At 39.9% G+C, this 19,276-nt stretch overlaps 3 protein-coding genes across 3 annotated transcripts in view; 1 reads left to right on the top strand and 2 right to left on the bottom strand.

The window, feature by feature from the left end:
• Nucleotides 1–2,561, bottom strand: part of arrdc1b (arrestin domain containing 1b) — a 62,546-nt gene extending 59,985 nt beyond the window's left edge. The window contains exon 1 of the mRNA XM_084046262.1: nt 2,416–2,561. Within this exon, the coding sequence (XP_083902388.1) occupies nt 2,416–2,533 (118 nt within the window). The 5' untranslated portion in view covers nt 2,534–2,561. The remainder of the gene's footprint in view (nt 1–2,415) is intronic.
• LOC311037031 (replication protein A 32 kDa subunit-like) overlaps nt 1–19,276 on the top strand; it is a 469,874-nt gene that overhangs the window by 150,720 nt on the left and 299,878 nt on the right. The window lies entirely within an intron of this gene.
• Nucleotides 6,581–10,149, bottom strand: LOC311037203 (glutamine synthetase-like). Its single transcript, XM_084046323.1, has 7 exons — nt 10,090–10,149; nt 9,268–9,442; nt 8,699–8,860; nt 8,110–8,256; nt 7,631–7,758; nt 7,258–7,457; nt 6,581–6,982 (listed from the first exon to the last, which is right to left on the bottom strand). The coding sequence occupies exons 2-7, from the start codon at nt 9,434–9,436 to the stop codon at nt 6,670–6,672; spliced, it is 1,119 nt and encodes a 372-aa protein (XP_083902449.1). The 5' UTR covers nt 9,437–9,442; nt 10,090–10,149; the 3' UTR covers nt 6,581–6,669.

Genomic DNA, 19,276 nt, shown 5'->3' with positions numbered 1-19,276 from the left:
TGATTAATCAAGAAGCGTGTTTTGTTATTATTTTATGTTTTATACAAACAATACAAATAAAAAAATAATAATTCAAATCGATTGTAATCATGTTTTATCTACAAGCTCATAGATCAGCAATTTTTGCTACTTTTGAAACTTTTTGGAAATGAATTACTAATTATAAATTGATTCTTTTTTATAATCGATTAAATCAATTAGTTTGATTAACTGTTGCAGCCCTAGCCATGAATCTAAATAAACATTGATCCCCGAGGCAGCTACAGGTGTCAGGTGGTCCCCATCCTCCCCACAAACCATAGCGGTCATGGTGTGACCTTACAGTGGGACCAGCAGGAAGCGTGACCTCCACTGTACGCCATCTGTCCTAGGTCGACACCAACACAAAGAGGCTAATTAATAGTAACTAATAGAAACGAATATACTATATCATACATTCAAACAATGTAGGGGGAAAAGGACAAACATGCAGAACAGATACTGCAGGATTTATTTTCCTCCTTTTATTTGGATTAACACTTCAAGAGTTGTTTCAAAATGCCATAGAAGCATTTTATAATAATAATTATTATCATAATATTTTTAGGCATTTAGTCGACATTCTTATCCAGAGCGACTTACAAGCGCAAGATGGGAATAATCAGAGTAAGCATGAACTCCAATCAACAAACAAGGTAAATAGACACATAAGAAGAGTGCAGAGAGAACTATGTATTGCCTGATGCCTCAAAGAAACTAGGATACCATGTAAACAATGAATCCGAATAGCATTCTTATAACATTTCATTCATGTATTGCCCTTGCCATTTAAAGCAACTCTTATACTGAGGGCTTAATCTACACACAATAAAACCTGTGAGTAGCCTACAAACGTGGACCTTTAGGTTATCTACTCTAGTTACCCGTTATCCTGTGGATGTGAAGGTTGGTTCCAGCCCTCTATTATCTGGAGGAATCCAACAATGGATTCTTTGTGTAGTTCCATCCATGGAAACTCCACAAGCTGTTCTTCACCTTGAAAAACCTACTTGCAACCCACTACCACCCACCATCATGAATGTCAGCTAATTCTGCCGTTCTGGGGCTTGTAGATCAGCTATATTCGGCACGCCTGTCCTAATCAGTATAACATCACAGACTAAACTTAAAACTTGATTAAATACAACAACAACAACAACAACAACAACAACAACAACAACAATAACAACAACAAAAGCAGGGATCAGTGTTAGGGCTGGGCATTGGGCAATATATTGATATAATATCAATAATATGATATGATATGAGACTATATCATTTTTGGCAATCGTAATATTGTGATATGGCATAACTTAAAGGATGTTGTTTTTTACCTGGTAAAATAGCCAATCTACGTTTGAATACTCATTTTAAAGAATTGTCACAATGTCAATATGATGTATTTGGTAAGAAAAGCAAAAATAGATTACAAAAGAAAATAAAGTGGTGTTGGATATTTATCCATATCGCCCAGCCCTAGATGACACCTGTTGTGTGATGATGATGCTCCACATTATTTGCTTATACTGTACTTTGTCAACTCCATCTGTATTCCCCACCATACAGTATGTATGTGACACTGCTCAGTAACCAGCAGCCTAAACAACCATTCCTCTGGTTTCTCACACAACAACGAATGAATGAATGAATGAATGAATGAATGAATGAATGAATGAATGCATGGAACTGGAAGCAACAACATGCTGTAATGAACAGGATGCGGTGCAGCAAGCAGTAGGATGTGGCTTTGAAACATACGCTCTGCCTCTGACTAAAATGCAAAATAAAAACAATATCCACCATCATCACCAGCAGCAGCCAGGCATGCAGCCACTGTCTGTCAGCAGCTGGGCGGATAGGAATTGACAACAACGTCCGGAGCTAACTGTCAAACAACTGTCAGTGAAAAGTGGAGAGTCCCTGTCGCTCGCCGGGAAAATAGCAGATCTACAAGCTCACAAGGCATCGCGACGCTACGCCTTGTGGGCTTGTAGACCTGCTATTTTTCGTCGCATCGCGACGTGTTCCAACTAAGCGTACATCACCGGGTGCGAGCGACGGAGTATAAATGACAAGCTCCGCACAGCAACAATGCGTTATGTCCTCTGTCTTAGTCACACAGCCTCCTAACTATTAAGGACCTTAATAGTTTTTCAAGACCATAATTTATGGTCTTGAAATAAGGAATTTAAATGCTTTCAGAACACCCATTAACACGACTCACGAGTTGCCTCTATTTCCTCTATAAATAAGAAGGTAAACTTCATGTTAGGAGTCACTTCTTGCGCTCCGCAGCAGAACCATGCATGACAACATACTGTAGTCGATAGGCTGTTGGTAAATTGAAACTCTCTCCAAAATGTTTAGATAATAATACTGTAGACTGTACGCTCTTACCTTTAAAGGGCAGCGAGTTGACAGTTCTTATTTTCAAAGTTCCACTGATGGACTCGCCGGGACTGTAAACCACTTTGTTGTTGGTGAAAGTGATGTCAAATTCCTGCAGCTTGCCCATGATGGCTCTGCTCTCTGCTTCCACTGGATGTGACTGACTGACTGACTGACTGACTGACTGGCCGGGTAGAAAGAGGAGTGCGCATCAGTCTCTCTCACCTGTGTTGCCACGTTTTGTGAGAGAAACAAGCAACCAGGTCTATGAAAACAAGCCCAAGAGAAGCAAGCCTTTCGCCCTTTAAACAGATACCTGCTATTTTTTTTTTTTATCTTGAAGGCATTTTTAAAAAATTGGAATATTTTTGAAACAACAAACAACACAAATCTTGTATGGGGGTCCCTGACAAATTCATATTAATTTGGGGGTCCTTGACTTGAAAATGTTTGAGAACCACCAGCTGGTTTAAACAAAATTTAGGGAACAAGCCCAAATAAGCATCTACACTTTAGAAACAAGCCCCCAAAAACCGCAACCCGCTACCCAACTACCAATATTTACAAGCAACTTTACAGAAGAAGAAGCCCAAAGTCGCTTATAATAAGCGGACATGGCAACGCTGCTGACTGGCAGGGTAGAGAGAGCAATGCTCATCAGTCTCTCTCACCTGCTGCACTCCCTGCCTCCACCCCCGAGGTATGACGTCATCGTTGAAATAAAAGCATCAACATTGAGGAAATTAATCCATTATTAAAGTACAGTGGTGGACGAAGTGAGATTTCATTTGTTTTTTTTGGGGGGTTAGGGTCATATCACAATGTAGAAATACTGTTAAAAGTAAACGTCCTGTATTTTTAAAAAGTAGGCTTTTTTATTATATTTGTTTATTGAGGGTAATAATAATAATGATAATAATAATAATAATAATAATAATAATAATAATAAGTGTAATAATAATAATAATAATAATAATAATAATAATAATATTATATAAAATAATGAAAGGATGAATGAATGATTATAATCTGATGGTTTCAGTGTGCTACCTGTCTCTGATGGTATTGCAGTCAGAGAGAGTACTGTCTGTCATTGTGGGTGCTTTTTGTGCTAGGCGCTTGTGACAGGTAGCTTTAATGGTGTGTTTATGTAAAAAAATAAATTTAAAAAAGGATTGCTGTCTTTACCTGGATTTCCATTTGGATCTACACAGCAAAATCCAGAATGTCATTTTAACTATAAAATAATACTCAGGATTTGTTATAGGGAAAGGGCATCATTATCCAAGGTCAATGGACGCTCCTCTGTGTACTGTCTTGCATATGTAAGAATGTTATACAATGTTTCACAAGAGGTAATAACCACTTATGATTTTCAATTTAGGTTTCATTTTTTATCCAGGGTGAGAAGAGCGCTCATGTAATCTCAACTCAAACCATGTAATCTCAAATTATCCTGTTTTTTAATGTATTTTTCCCCCTTATTTCCTATGCTCCAGTTGCCAACATGTTAGAAAGATTTTAAGGTAAAAGCCACAGAGACACACAGCTACTCGGCCAACCCTGGTCAAATGCTCTGAGACAGATGCTTCCATGACAACAGACAAACGCCATGGTTGCCAAGTTACTGGCAGTATCCATGGAAATGAGAAACTGATCAGGTCTGAAGAATCACTTTTTTTTTTCTCCCTGTCCGGCCACGTTGTGAAGGCTATACCTTTACACCAGTGGTTCTCAAAGTGGGGTCCGGGGACCCCCAGGGGTCCTTGGGGTCCCCAGCCAAATGTGTTAATACGATATCACAATCATTTTAAACACGTTATCCATTTATACGTTGGCTATTCAAAAATAGCAGATATACAAGCTCACAGCACGTAATTTCGTGCCGCGCTGCAAGTTTGTACATCTGCTATTTTTTAATGTTTGGAAAACGATGAATCATTTTGATTTTTTTCTTTTGCATAAATCTTCTCTTCTGGGGGTCCCTGGCACAACCTTTTCAGATGGGGGTCCGCGTCCAAATACAAGTCCTTGACTTGACAAAATGTTTAATGTACATCAAACTGGGGGTCCTTGCAATTAAAAAGTTTGAGAGCCACTGTTTTACACAACTCAAAAATGTTATCCATTCGGACAGCTCAAAGGTCAAAGGTCAGTCCTCAAATGAGGACATGAGTTTATGTTCATCATCTCACATGTCAGAGTGTTAATTTGACTGTGTAAGTTGTACAAATGTAATACATTTCAGCATAAGACTAACTGCACTGGCAATACTGAAATGATATGTGTGTGTGTGTGTGTGTGTGTGTGTGTGTGTGTGTGTGTGTGTGTGTGTGTGTGTGTGTGTGTGTGTGTGTGTGTGTGTGTGTGTGTGTGTGTGTGTGTGTGTGTGTGTGTGTGTGTGTGTGTGTGTGTGCATACATGACACCACGTTAGTGATATCCTTGGTCTTGTCTAGTCTACAATTTGTTGGGCCTGGTCTGGGGAATATGACCGGTTGCATCATCACTTCTCTGCTGTTTGGACACCTAATTAATATGATCTCTTCTTTAAAAGCCATCAGTGTTAATTTAACTCTTAATGTGTATTCCTTTTTCAAACTCCCTGAGTAGAGGCTACTGTAGCTGAAGGATTATCTGGAATTAAAAGCATTATCATTGCGCCACCTAGTGGAGAATTGCAGAAAGGTTCACCTTACCGCCACAGTGCACCTTTATTTCATGATTTCACCTGAAGTAGTAGGCTACCTTACAATCAAGCAAGAAAGGATCCATTTATATCAATTAACAATAGCCTATATCAGTGGTTCTCAAAGTTTTTCATGTCAAGTACCCCCAAGTTATTTGACCGCAGACCCCATCTAAAAACATGTCTTTGCCAGGGACCCCCATAGAAGATTTGTGTTGCAAAAAATATTCAATATGTATTATGTGTTTCACACACATTGCGATGCTTTGTGAGCTTGTAGATCAACAATGTATTCGATGTATATAGGGTTAAATTGGTTAAACTGATCTTGTGGATATATTAACACATTTTGCTGGGGACCCCTTGGAACTCCTTCAAGGGCCCCAGTGAGTCCCGGACCCAACTTTGAGAACCACTGGCCTACGTAACGTATAATGTGTGCTCACTAAATCAACTGACAAGGAATATACACTGTACTATTAACAGCATATCTTAGGTATCCAATTAACAGCAGTGATACTTATATAATATTGTACAGTAGGTATTCATAGATATTCATATGGCTCTAAAGTAAACGAGATTAAAACAATGCATTGGTAAATAAAAGCATGTAACATTATTATCTCTTCATCCTGCAGAACACAGTAAACTCCTCACTGTCAGATGTGTAAATATCACTTACTGTGCTGTAAGTGATATTTATTTGTTAAAATACATTTTAAATAGCTCTATATTCCCTTAGTATAATTAAAGATATGTGAGTTTGTTCAGTAACAGGGTCTTCCCATCTCTCCATCTCTTGAGTCTTTAGTGAACAGAAAAAAACAAGTGAATCTGAAAGTGTAACAAAAACAAAAGCAGAACAAAATGGAACTGAAAAAAATTAAGCTCATAAATGGCTCCAATCAGGGTCCTGATCGGATGAAAATTGGTCTCCCACTCCCACCTGAAAATATATTTACTCTCTGGGGAGATGGGGAGACCCCTGCTGAACAAAAACTCTATAGCAGGGGTCTTCAACAGGGGGTCCGGGACCCCTAGGGGGTGACTTGAACCCTTGCATCCCTATTCTGGGGGGAGCATTAGCTGAAAATAGCAGATCTACAAGCTCACAGCGCATCTGCTACACATTGTGAGCTTATAGATTTTCGGCCAAGGGCAGACCAAGTCAAAGGTCAAGTTTACAAAGTATCTGAGGGTTTAAGTCGTTTAATGTCTGAAAACACACATTTAACATTAATCCAATATGTAGTGGGGGTCCCTGCTTCATCCCTCTCTCAGCTAAGGGGTCAATGACCTGAAAAATGTTGAAGACCCCTGCTCTATAGCAATGATTATCATATAGAGCTTTAACTTCTTTCTCTTTTTTTCTTTGCTTTTCTATTTTTACAAAATAGCTTTTTGTTTTAACCAAAAAAATATCACTTTAATTTATCCATTTGCAATTCTGAGACTGTACAAATGGAACCATAAGGGTCCATTTGGTTTCATTTGTACACTCTAACAAATGGATAAAATGACACAGAGGATTTTACTGTAGTGCAAGTATCCACCTCTGGACACATTCACTCTGCATCACCCTTCCTCCTCCTCCTCCTCCAGCCCCTCGAGCAGGCAAGTGCGTGCGATGGCCCCCGTCACCACGTACGGGTCGCAGTTGGCCGAGGGCCGGCGGTCCTCGAAGTAGCCGCGCTGCTCCTGTCCCACCTGCCGCGGGATGCGGATGCTGGCCCCGCGGTTGGCCACGCCCGCGGAGAAGTCGTTGATGTGGGCGGTTTCGTGCAGGCCCGTCAGACGCCTCTTGTTGTCCTGTCCTCCGTGTGGGTCGTACATCAAGATGTGTGCGGCGTGGTTCTTGCCCAGCTTCTCTATGGCCTGCTCGATGTGTCTGCAATGCAATAGTAGAGAAACATAAACAACAAACACACTCTCAGGTGTGAGAGGAAAAATCTCTCTCTCTCTCTCTCAGATCAGAGATCCAGTATTACAGTGTGTGTGTGTCAGTGTGTGTGTGTGCGTGTGTGTGTGTGTGTGTGTGTGTGTGTGTGTGTGTGTGTGTGTGTGTGTGTGTGTGTGTGTGTGTGTGTGTGTGTGTGTGTGTGTGTGTGTGTGTGTGTGTGTGTGTGTGTGTGTGCGCGTGCTTGCGTGTATGTGTACACTCACTGCAGTCCACCTTCCTCCCGCATAAGCTTGGTGCTGACATTAGTATGACAGCCAGCACCGTTCCAGTTGCCTTTCATGGGCTTGGGGTCCATGGTGGCGAGGACCCCGAAGTCCTCGCACACGCGGTGCAGAATGAAACGTGCCGCCCACAGATGGTCCCCCATCTCAATCCCCTCACAGGGGCCCACCTGGAACTCCCACTGGAATCCGAGAAACAGCAGAGGAAAGATGGAAATGAGCAACAGAGGAAAGAGAGAGGAGAGAGGCGTAAAGAAAAACAAGATGAGTGGAGAAACGCGAAGTCAAGTCGACATACGAAGTACATTAATGTGAGAGATGTAATCCGAGGTGTATTTCCTACACTAGTACTTGCCTGAGAAGGCATAACCTCAGCGTTGGTGCCACATATTTTGACCCCGGCGAAGAGGCAGGCTTTGTAGTGGCACTCCACGACATCACGGCCGTAAACATTGCCTGCGCCCACGCCACAGTAGTATGGCCCTTCAGATGGAAAACAAAAGATGACTGTTGTTCAGTGTCGTTCCAATCCTTTCAAATCTAATGTGTATACAAAATGTTTATCAGTGTTCTCAGTGTTCATTTATCCATTTGCAACTGCGACACTCTTGAATAGTTAAAGCTGCATTCAAGAAAATAACTGATTTTAATGACAAGTTGACAAGTAGTACAGCCTGTAACTCATAAGCGCAATATCCTGGCCGAGGATTGCCTCTTAGAGAGCGCCAGAGCGGTAGACATCTTTCATGAGAGTGACCCGAGTTCAAATTAAGGGTAGGGCACATCAGCATTAGTATTTTATTGTGTAGTTGAGCAACACGCGTGCTACAGTACCTTGGGGTCCAGGATATCCATTCTGAGGCCAACTAAAAGGGTGTCCATCGATTCCTAACAGTGTGTATTCCTGCTCCATGCCAAACCAGATGCAATGCTCCTTAACCTTCTCCATCACTTTACTGCACGGGAACCGCTGATTTGATTCTGGATTGGGGGAAAAAAGGCGGTTATAATTATACAATTATAAATAGAGATGCAATGCGATTATTTTCTTACATATATCAACAAATCAATTACCTCATAACAAGTAATGTATCATTAACCACGTAAGCATTGGTTTATAATTTGTGTCATGCAGAAATGCAGTCAAAATAGCTGATCTACTGATCTACCAGCTCACAACATATTGCATTGCCACACGTTGTCAGTCTGTAGATCAGCTATTTTCACTATTTTTTTATTTAAAAAAAACGTATAATAATGACAATAAAACAGGGATTGATTATTATTTCTGAATCAAATATTTTATTAAATAATCAATGATATGTTTTATAATCAATTGAGTTGATTAGTTCGATTAACTGTTGCACTGCTACAGCCCTACTGTTGCACAGCTGTGTCTGGTAGGAGAAACATTAGGTTATACCTGCAGGTAAGCGGTTGTACTCGAGGACCTCACAGAGCACCAGCTTGTTGGGGTCCAGGGTGAAGGGATCCCTGAACATCCGTATGGGGACCAAGTACATATCACTGTTGGTACCCTCAGACTGGGCCGTACTGGAGCCATCAAAGCTCCACTCAGGAATATCTGTCAGAATGAACCAGCAGCAAAACAGATGCAATACATTACAATAAGTATGCAGTAATTCTTCCCCGGGGAAATTGGTGAGGAATTGGAGAGGAATATTGGCAACTTAATAGCACATACAGTACAGTACATACAGTCATAGACCAGGATCTTATTTCACTATTTTTTTAAATTGTATAAAAAATGTAAAAGAAAATGTATATCATTGCCTCAATATGACATCGTCACAATATTCATATTGAGGTATTTGATAAGAAATATGATTTGATATGATAATATTGATGTTGTCCATATCGCCAAGCCCTAGTAAGAACATGTTCCTCGTCATCTCTTCCAGTCGTCACCCTATACTAAACCTCATGCTACACAGTATAAAATGCACCCATGCAGGTCAGGAGACCGATTACCTTCAATTGATTTGGGCTCTTTGTCCAGAGTTTTAGTCTTGTTGCGCAGGCCCTGCCCCGAGCCATCAAGCCAGATATATGTGACCTGACAGTAGTCTCCCTGTGGGAGGCTCAGGTAATGTGGCCGAAGGATCTTGTTAAGGCGAGAACTGTCCGACACGGTCTCCATGTTGACCTTTAGAGGAGATAGTTTACAGCGATGTCAGAGGCATATTTTCAGAAATAAATAGGGGGTGGCAAAAAATTACCACTTAAGCCCTATATATATATATATACATATATATATATTTAAAAAAGGCAATCCACAAGCTCACAACACATCATGATGTGAAAAATTTAGATATATATCTTTGGAAAATGTTCACCTATAATGAACAAAATGCCAGGTTACTCGAGCTCTAAATGTAGATATGCAATGCATGTAATCCATGTTCATGTGAGGAATATACTACAAACATTCTGCACATTAACAAAAAAACATATAACATTGTATTAAAGTGGCACTATGTAACTTCTTTTTTTTATGAATAAAGTGTAATTTCATCCAATCTGTATAGTAGAGTATGTCTATTGAGACATTCAGATCCTGTGTCTAGGTGAGACATGACCTTTGACACGATTCTGTTTCTGGTTTGACGTGAATTTTGACCAGAAGGTCAAGATTCAATTCATCCCATGAGCTAGCAGGCAGGCTCTATTAGCTCAAAGGTAAATTCAAATAGTAGAAGAGTAGAAGTAACGTAGAAGAGGAAAGTTACATAGTGCAGCTTTAACATGTCACAATAAGAGGCAAATAGACAAATAAACATTGTTTGAACTTACTTTGGTAGAGTCCAGATAAGATGAAGTTCTGTGTCAGCTCTCTTCTCAGATTGTTTTCTGCTACACGACCTAAACCTGTTTATAGCGTTTCAATGACATGCAAATGACTGATGTCACAGGCTCACGTGACTTACAGTATATGAATTAATTAATTATTAAAAACGTCATCCATTGTTTCTGTTCCGTGGACAGGAAACATCAGCACAAAACACAACACATACTCTATATGCTCAGTATCAACACACCCAGGCGCTTTATTTTGTATATAAAGTTAGATCATCTATAAATTAGCAAACAAACAAAACAAGACAAAACTAATCCGCTGCAGACAATGCTGACATTTAGACATTTACACCTGAGCCAGACAAAATCTCTCTCTCCCCACGAGAATTAAACATGAATATCCAAGAGGAGGCAGGAGATCTGCTGATGGACTACTATTGATGTTTGCTGAGCCACATCAAAACCTTGCAGCTCATTGCACATCAGCACACAATTAAAAACTATAGAGGTTGCTAATTTTCCATTAGGCTAGCTGTCTTGAGATTGGGAAGGACAGAACATTTTGACTCACAGCACAACCACGTCCAAAGGGGACATTCACAGAGGGCAGAGTCAGAGTTTATTAGACAAGTGATCTTCATAAAGTATATGCAGCGTTTAATGTTATCAGATAGGGACTGAGCACAACACAACATTATGTGTGCCTTACTTGGCTGGTGTTTTGGTGTTAAAGTATCCTGATCTCAATGAGGATAAAGACTTCACATATCTTGTATAAATAATGTGCTCTACTCTCTCTATATACTGTAGCTCCCCCATGATTCTCACAGCCTATGGTCAAACCTATGCATATTAAATCTTTCATTTATGATGTGTATTATACAAACTTGTTTCTGTGTCATCTCATCTCATGTTGTTTTGTGTTTCAATTTTTAACTTGTCTCACCTGTCATGTCATTATCTGGGTCATATGGTTGCCTCTCACAGGGAGAGGTTGTTGCTACGACATGATATAGGGGAGGCCACACCCATTTGTCTGTGTGTGTGTGTGTGTGTGTGTGTGTGTGTGTGTGTGTGTGTGTGTGTGTGTGTGTGTGTGTGTGTGTGTGTGTGTGTGTGTGTGTGTGTGTGTGTGTCTTTGCCTTTCTGTTTGTTTCAAGAGAAGCCATAGGCTACATGATGTAGTGTGTCTGAATACTGAATGAACAGCTTGGCTGCAGGTAACAAACAAAAAAGACTACTGCATCATGGGGAATGCATATGGGGGGTGTCAATTTATTTTCTTTACTGAAAAATGTATTTCAAATTAAGTTTAAGGAAAATAAAATGTTCTCTGTTTTCTCATTTTTTCTCTGCTTACAAATAAGAGACAATACACATACAGTGCTTAAAGGACAATAAAGGACAGCTTGCATATGAAGCCAAACAATACTAAAGTAAAACAGTGATTACATGCATGTATCGACAAACACCAACACTGTAAGTTCTTCAGGTTTTAATATGAGGGCTTTAAAAGTGGTGTGATATTTTTGGTTGTGAAAAAGCTAAAACTTTATATTCTGATAACCATTGCTATAGAGTGTTTGTTCGGTAACAGGGTCTCCCCAACAGGGTCTCCTCAGCTCTTTGATAAACAGAAAATATATTTTCAGGTGGGCTACAAATTTAATCCCATCAGGAGAGAGACCCATTTATTAGCTTCCATTTTATAGGAGCCTATTACAGTTCCATCTTTGTTTGCTCATTTTATTACTTCCAGTTCCAGTTTCACTTGTTTGTATCCTGACCTGAAAATCATCTGTTTACTACTGAGCTGGAGAGATGGGGAGATATCCCGGTTACTGAACAAACACTTGTCTATAGCAATGACTATCAGAATATAATTATTTAACACTTATTTAAACAAATATATATATTATAGTTGGAGAGGCATCAGAGTGCCAAGTTTCTTGACAGTACAAAACAATTAAATATTTGGACACCATCTGTCCTTAAAGTCTGGTTTCTTTTGCTGTCATTTACAACTATGAATTTTAATCTGTCCAACAGCAGGCTCTTGTAATCTGTAATCATTTTACATGGGCATGTTACGGTATGTCATTGGACCTACTTTGATGTTGTCTAGGACAACAATCTCATGTTGCATTGACTTATGATTGTGATCATGCCTTCTGTCTTCCTCCACTGGAGTTGTTGCTGGGTTTTTGCCAAATACATTATGCACATATCTGGATTTCGTCCTCTGTATTAACCCATCAGTGGGCGCTATTAATACAGAGCCCGGGGAGCACTTCATCAGTGTCTTCAAGGACACTTCAACACTAAACCTGGAGGGGGGGTTGCTCTACCTCCTGAGCCAGACACAAAGATTGAGAAGCTCCAGGGTTGTCTTAGACCATGGACTATAATAACTCCCTTCTAGGGAGAAACAGGATAGTCTTATAGTATTGCCTCTATTTTGCACTAAATTCAGGCTTTGAAGTTTTTAAACAAGGTGCTGGACTCGCCTACTACCTGGATGTTATAACGAATGTAAAAAATATTAAAGTACACTAAGGGGCAGGTTTATCTTTACTTTATAGAAAAAAACACAAAATGTATACATTCTTTTCTGTCTCACCAAAATATTACTTGGAAAACAAATACTCACAAAAACATTCTTGTCTCTCTCTCAATACTCTCTCCCTTCTCTATTCCTTTTTCTTCAATCTTTCTTTGTTTCTGCAGCCTTTATTTATACCTAATATACCACCCCCTTCCCCCAGCATGGGTAGGCAGAGCCTGTAAATGCATACTGCTTCAACCTTTACTGAACTCACGTCTATCTGATACATTTCTGAAATGATCTCCGCCAGGCTCAAGGCATGGGGCGAGATCATGTTTTCGACCGCCTGTCCACGGCTAATCTGGCAAACCACTTCACTGACCAGTGTCAAATTTCTTGTGCCAGCCCAGCAGGGAAAGGAACTCAATTCCTGAATATTTTCCAAAACTGTCAACGTCGGCAAATTCATTACCTCAGCCCCTCCAGGATATGGGATTAGACCACCGTGCGCCAGTCTTGCCCAAATATGGAGTTTTGCCCTGTCTTTGGCGAGAGATATGTGCTCTACTGAGCGCTCCTTTCTAATTCTTAGTATTGACACAAAGCACATCTCCTGTCTAATCTGTCTACACATTTTCCCTTAAAGGGGCTACACCATGAATTTCATTTTTTTTTAGGTTTTTAGTATTTTTTGGGCTCCCCAGTGTCTCTTGTACCCCAAAATTTTTTTTTTTTTAACATTCAGTCATTCATGCTCATTTCATGGATTTCCTGAATGGGCGTGTCTGAACAGGCCATTTCAGAATGGCTGTGCAAGTGATGTCACTTGCACTGATTTTGCATTGACGATGGCCAGACAGAATTGCTCAGTAGCTCCCCCCTGCCCAATAGGACGTTTTGGTATTGCAGCTGAAAAAGCTTGGAATGACAGACAGTCGGATTGTGAGAAAAAATATCTGGATGTTTTTTAGGCTTACAACCTGTTTAAAACGTATTAGGGGGCAATATTTATGTATAATATATATATTTTTAATTCATGGTGTAGCCCCTTTAACATTGTCAAAACAATAAGGCATTTCATACACAGATAAGCGTGTTTTATATAAGGCTTCATCAAAAGCAATCATTCCATCATCACTTAAATCATTGGTTAGTACACATTTCACTGATCACAAGTGGAAATGAAGATGAACAGAAAACGTAACTACTTGAATAATGGAGTATACAGTTGTTGGGGTGCATAAAAAGTACACTGAAAGTAATCATCGGATTTGAGCCAATCCAATGGACAGTAAAATCCTGAGAGTTAAAGGTAGGGTAAGTGATATTTTTGGGTTAAAACAAAAAGTATTTTGTTAAAAGGTTAAAGCACTATATTCTGATAGTAATCATTGCTATAGAGTGTTTGTTCAGTAACAGGAGTCTCCCCATCTCTCCAGCTCTTTAATAAACAGAAAATACATTTTCCGGTAGGTGTCAAAATCTCAGCCAATCAGGAGAAAGTACACATTTTTAAGCTTCATTTTTTATAGTGTTCCATTTCCAATTTTTCTTAGTGTCATCACTTCCAATTTCACTTGTTTAATCTATATCCTGATTGAATTCTCTGTCCTGATTGGATAAAATTGGAAATGAAACTGAAACTGAAACGAAATGCATTTTATGTTTAATAAAGAGCTGGAGAGACAAGGAGACTCCTTTTACTAAACAAACACTCTATAGCAATGAGTAGCCTACTATCAGAATAGAGCTATTTAACACTTATTTTAACCAAAGAAATCACGTACCCTACCTTTAATTTAACTTTTTACACTCTCAGTTTTCAACCCAGTCATCATTACCAAAAGGCTGGCACTGTACATTTCTGAAAACTACTGACTCGTTGAACATCAACGTTTCTGGACCCCAGTAAGTTACTCTTTAACATCATCCACATTACAGCAACATTATCTAAATGGGTTGCAGTTTAAAATGAACACTGAGGATTTGACTGTGTTAAAAGTCATGTCTCTAATGTCCAAAGGACTTTGAGCAAGACACTTAAACTCTTCTTCACTAACTGAAGTAGTGATAAGAGTTTCGGTTAAATGCTTATAAACCAATGGAAGTAGTGCATATAAACTTCTTTGATTTTTTTTTTTTAATATTAAAGATGAGTGTCCACATAATTCTATTGGTCACAATAATGATAGGGATTTTTATACAATACACAGGATCTGACACAATTATCCTTTACACACACACCCTACAAGCTAGGACAAGAGCCTCCGTAGAAAGCAGAGAAAATAGGCCCCCTATCTTTACAATCGTCAGTGGTCATTTATCCTTCAGTAACTGAGAGTGTACAAATCTAACCAAGTGGATCCGTAAGGGTCCATTTGGTTACATTTGTACACTCTCAGAGTTAAATTGAACACTGAGGATTTTACAGTGGAGTTCCCATACTGTTCAATACTGATCAAACATACTAGGCTATATTTGAGCTACACTGACAATGGCATAACCTATTACCCACATCATCAGTATAGGCCAACGTATGCCTCTCATGAAACAATGATATCAACAGCAGATCAGTCATCATACCATAAACAAACGCATCACAAAACGACATTCTTTTGCTTAAAGATTCCACATGGTGTACAATGTACCGACCAGAACAAAAAACAATAAGCCTCCAAAAGGCAACTTTAAGGTCAATGTCCCATTCATACAGCTACAGTAAGTGATGAGAGGTCATGTGTGTTGTGAGTCTGTACTGTATATCCTCCACATATGTTCCTCTTGTCTCTTCATTATGCTTTTCTCACAATCCGACAAGTTTTTCGTGTGTCTCTCCATCGTTCCGTCCTGGTGGGCTGGCTGCTCACACTCCATGCTCCCTGCACCCGCATACTGTGTAGGAAAGAGGAATTTCACAGTAAAGCTGATAAAAATGTACGTTTATAGCAGGGCTCTTCAAACATTTTCAGGCCAAGGGCCCCCTAGATGAGAGAAAGACGAAGCAGGGACCCCCACTATATTGTATAACAGTGTTTCATATTAAACTTTTTTATTTTTTATAAAAAGCCTTCTATGTAACTTGATAAGAGGCTTTTAAAGCTATATGGCTCAACATTATTTAGCTAATGGTTCTCAAGGTTCTCAACGTGGGTTCGGGGTTCCATCAAATGATTGATAGTTAGGAACCAAATGGACCCTTATCTAGTGTATAGGCTACATATGGAACCAAAGGGATCCTTAATGGGTCCATTTACACTTTCTCAGATAAATTAACAATGAGGACTTTACAATGTCTACATTGGGGTCCTATATAGGCTATAATATTTTTTTACAATGCATATCAAACGGGATCTTTCAATTCAACATCCTACTTTCATTTCCCGATATGAAAAGCATATTAGGTCTACATCTTCACCCTTTTTATGTGTATAATCTCACCTTGAGTACAACATCGGTCCTGGCCGTTTGCGGGGCTTGTTCGCCTGCCGCCGGTACTGCATGATGCCACAGAACAGCTCGTGAGCGATCATCACATACAGCAGGAAGATGAGCACTGCAGGGTCCATCATCTCCTGGGAAGTAACCTACCAAGGTGTGTGTGTGTGCACTGTCACTGTGCACGGACTCACTGACCGTTAACGTTTGCGAAGTTCCCGTGGCGTGCTGCCGCCGCGTGCGTGACAAAACTGTCACTGTGCAGATAATTCTTCTTCCCTCTGAAACAGATGTGGTGCCCAGTCCAAGTTTAGGTCTGCAGACACGGCTGCAGCGGGCGCTGTCACCACCTGACCCATATGATGATAATACTCTATGCCAGCTCCGGTAATAATGTCATCAGTCTCGTGTCGTGAGCCAGCCACCCCGTTGATAGCTACTACAATAGTTCGATCGGATAGGTAAATACACTGGATGCATGTAGCCAATTGAATTGCATTGTAGGCTATTGTATCGTTCATGAGCGCGCCAAGGACACATTGTTGTCGTTGCCTAGATACGGGATGTTGCCAGGAGGTTGGTCAGCTCAGCATCCCAGTTTGTTCTATGAAGCGAGAGCTGCCCCGCGTTTCACAATCGCAGTAGCCTAATTGTCTCCGCCAGGCCGAAGGTTGGAAAGACTGGTGACGCGAGGTTAGCCGAAGGTGTGTCAGTTTTGCACCATGTCCTAGATTGGCTAAGACTGGCTGACAAAGTTTGCAGGAGTGCTCCGTTTTGAACAAAATGCCTCACATCATGAACGAAGTGTGCAATTTCCATGAAATTTTGCATAACATTCCCACTAGGCAGAGGAAGAAATGCCACTTGAACATTTTCAAATCAGCACATGATCTCTCATAATTTGACAAGAGATCATGTCTTGATCATATTATGATCAAGACGGATCTGTATGATTTTTCATATTCCATCCTGATTGGCTAAGATTGACATCTAAAGTTTGCAGGAATTCCAAACATTGCTGGCCCACAGCAGCTAAGATAATTAAGGCCTGAGTGATCTTCCAATAAAAAAGAACACCAACATTCTTTAAGCATTTTGAACTTTAATTCATTCAGTTTATACAAATCTCAATGACAGGATTACAATCAAATTGAATCCAACATTCATCCATAACTTCATATCATGTTCTACACAATTCAGACTTTTACTAACCAGTCCAAGATCACAAGAGATCAACTTCCTGGGTCCACACTTTTGGTTCCACTAACCTTTTCCCCTCTCTCTTACTACACAGTAAAGTCCTCAGTGTTAATTTATTCATTTGTAACTTGAGAGCGTACAAATATAAATATTTGGTCACATTTCACTGATGGTTTTACTGTTTGGCTAACTTCTCTCTCAACTACTATACCATGACTCCACAGCAGCATTGCTCCCAAAACAACAAGCCTCACTTGAAGGCAACTTCTGCGTGGCTTTTACATCTGTTGGCAGTCAGTTCTGCACTTTATGGGCTAAATTGTAGACCTTGATCTTAAGGAGTTTCATACCATTTCCATCCATACAATGGTAGCGCTTTGTCCATCTGACCTTCCAACACGGTCTCATCATAAAACGTGCACTGGATACTTAACGCCGACTTCAAATAACGTAAAGTTCTTCTGAATTTCTGTATGATAAGTATGTTTTGCACATCTTACCTATATATCCAAACGTATTATTCTGTATACTTATTAAGCACACTATTCTTAATATGTTACATTATCTGTACGTGTACATAATAAAGAGCTGATTATCATAACTTATAACTGTTGAATTTATTGAAATAAAGAGTGGTTCTACAACAAATACATACTTTTTACTCGTCCTTAAATCACTTGATAATAAGGCAGGTGCGCCGTCAGCGCGGGCTTGAGCTTCGTGAGGTAGCTACACCTGAGCGAGTTGCTAGGCGAGTGAGTGGCCGCGCTGAGCAGCCTTCCTGTGGACCTATACCAACTTGCTCCAGAGGAGGACAGTAACGAAGTACATTTACTTGAGTACTATAGTAAAGTAACACATTTTGAGTATCTGTACTTGTACTTGAGCGTTTGTATTTTTTGATTAATTGCAGTCCACTACAATTCAAAAACAGATACTGACTTTGAAGGCTTCCCCCTTTTTCTAACCAAAGAGCACCTTCCTACTCTGCATTTATCTTTCACAGACTTTAAAGGGACATTTCACCCCTGGAAGAAAATGACCCAATGGTAATGAAGTTTAGGACTCAATTATTATTATTTTTGTGTATGATCTGTGTTTTGAGATATCTAGTAATCTTCTACCTTCTCGTGACGTTATTTACGTCACGAAATGTTATGTCATTCCTTTTCCGCACTACATGTTGTCTCGACGCGTCTCACACAGACCAGCTCCAAAGACCGCCCCAATGGGGTGTCCCCACACAGTCACTCCCATTAGCTGCGCCCCCCGTTGCAGAGTGAGACTTTACTTTACCTGAGTTATCTTCTGATAGTTGTACTTGAATGTTGACATGAAATAATAATCCTGTGTAGTGTTTCATAAGCTCAAGCGTGAAAAAAAAAAGACAGCGTGGAGAGGCAGCTGGTAAACAAACCGTCGCGAAAGGCTAGGATAAAAATACCAAGGATTCGACAGTGATGTCACTACTATGCGACACGGAAGTAGAACTGCATGAAGATAGCAAGGATTTGACAGTGATATGACATCACTAACGAATCCTTGGACATATATGTAACTAGATGAACATGTGCTAGGTTGACGTTCTTCAGTCAGTGTTGCCAGATATTGTGAGAGAAATAAGCAACCAGGTCTAAGAAAACAAACCCAAAAGAGGATAACTAGGCCAACTTTACCTAGACATGTACATGGGATATTATATATTTGAAAATTGCCGATCTACAAGCTCACAACGCTTCGCTGCCCATTGTGAGCTTGTAGATCTGCTATTTACAAAAACATCTTGAGGGGGAAAAAGTGCAAAATGTGGAATATTTTTGACAAATATCTGTTAGGGGCTCCCTGGCACAAATTATAATTTCAGATGGGGGACTGTGGAAAAATACATGAACATGTTTGAGAACCACTGGTTTAAACAACAATCAAAACATTTGGAAACAAGCCCAAATATCAACTACATTTTAGAAAGAAGCCGCTTATAATAAGCAGACATGGCAACACTAC

This window comes from Gymnoscopelus microlampas (genome assembly GCF_963454915.1).
Source record: "Gymnoscopelus microlampas genome assembly, chromosome: 21".
Lineage (NCBI taxonomy): Eukaryota > Metazoa > Chordata > Actinopteri > Myctophiformes > Myctophidae > Gymnoscopelus > Gymnoscopelus microlampas.
This window is presented reverse-complemented; position numbering and strand designations above follow the sequence as displayed.

Bases quoted from the DNA above. Each gene is read 5' to 3' on its own strand.
- LOC311037203 (XM_084046323.1), bottom strand. From the start codon at position 9,436: ATGGAGACCGTGTCGGACAGTTCTCGCCTTAACAAGATCCTTCGGCCA. The intron at 7,759-8,109 runs GTACTGTAGCAC...TTCCATCTGAAG, and splicing joins TGGATATCCTGGACCCCAAG to GGCCATACTACTGTGGCGTG. The intron at 7,458-7,630 runs GCAAGTACTAGT...CTCGGATTCCAG, and splicing joins CTGAGGTTATGCCTTCTCAG to TGGGAGTTCCAGGTGGGCCC.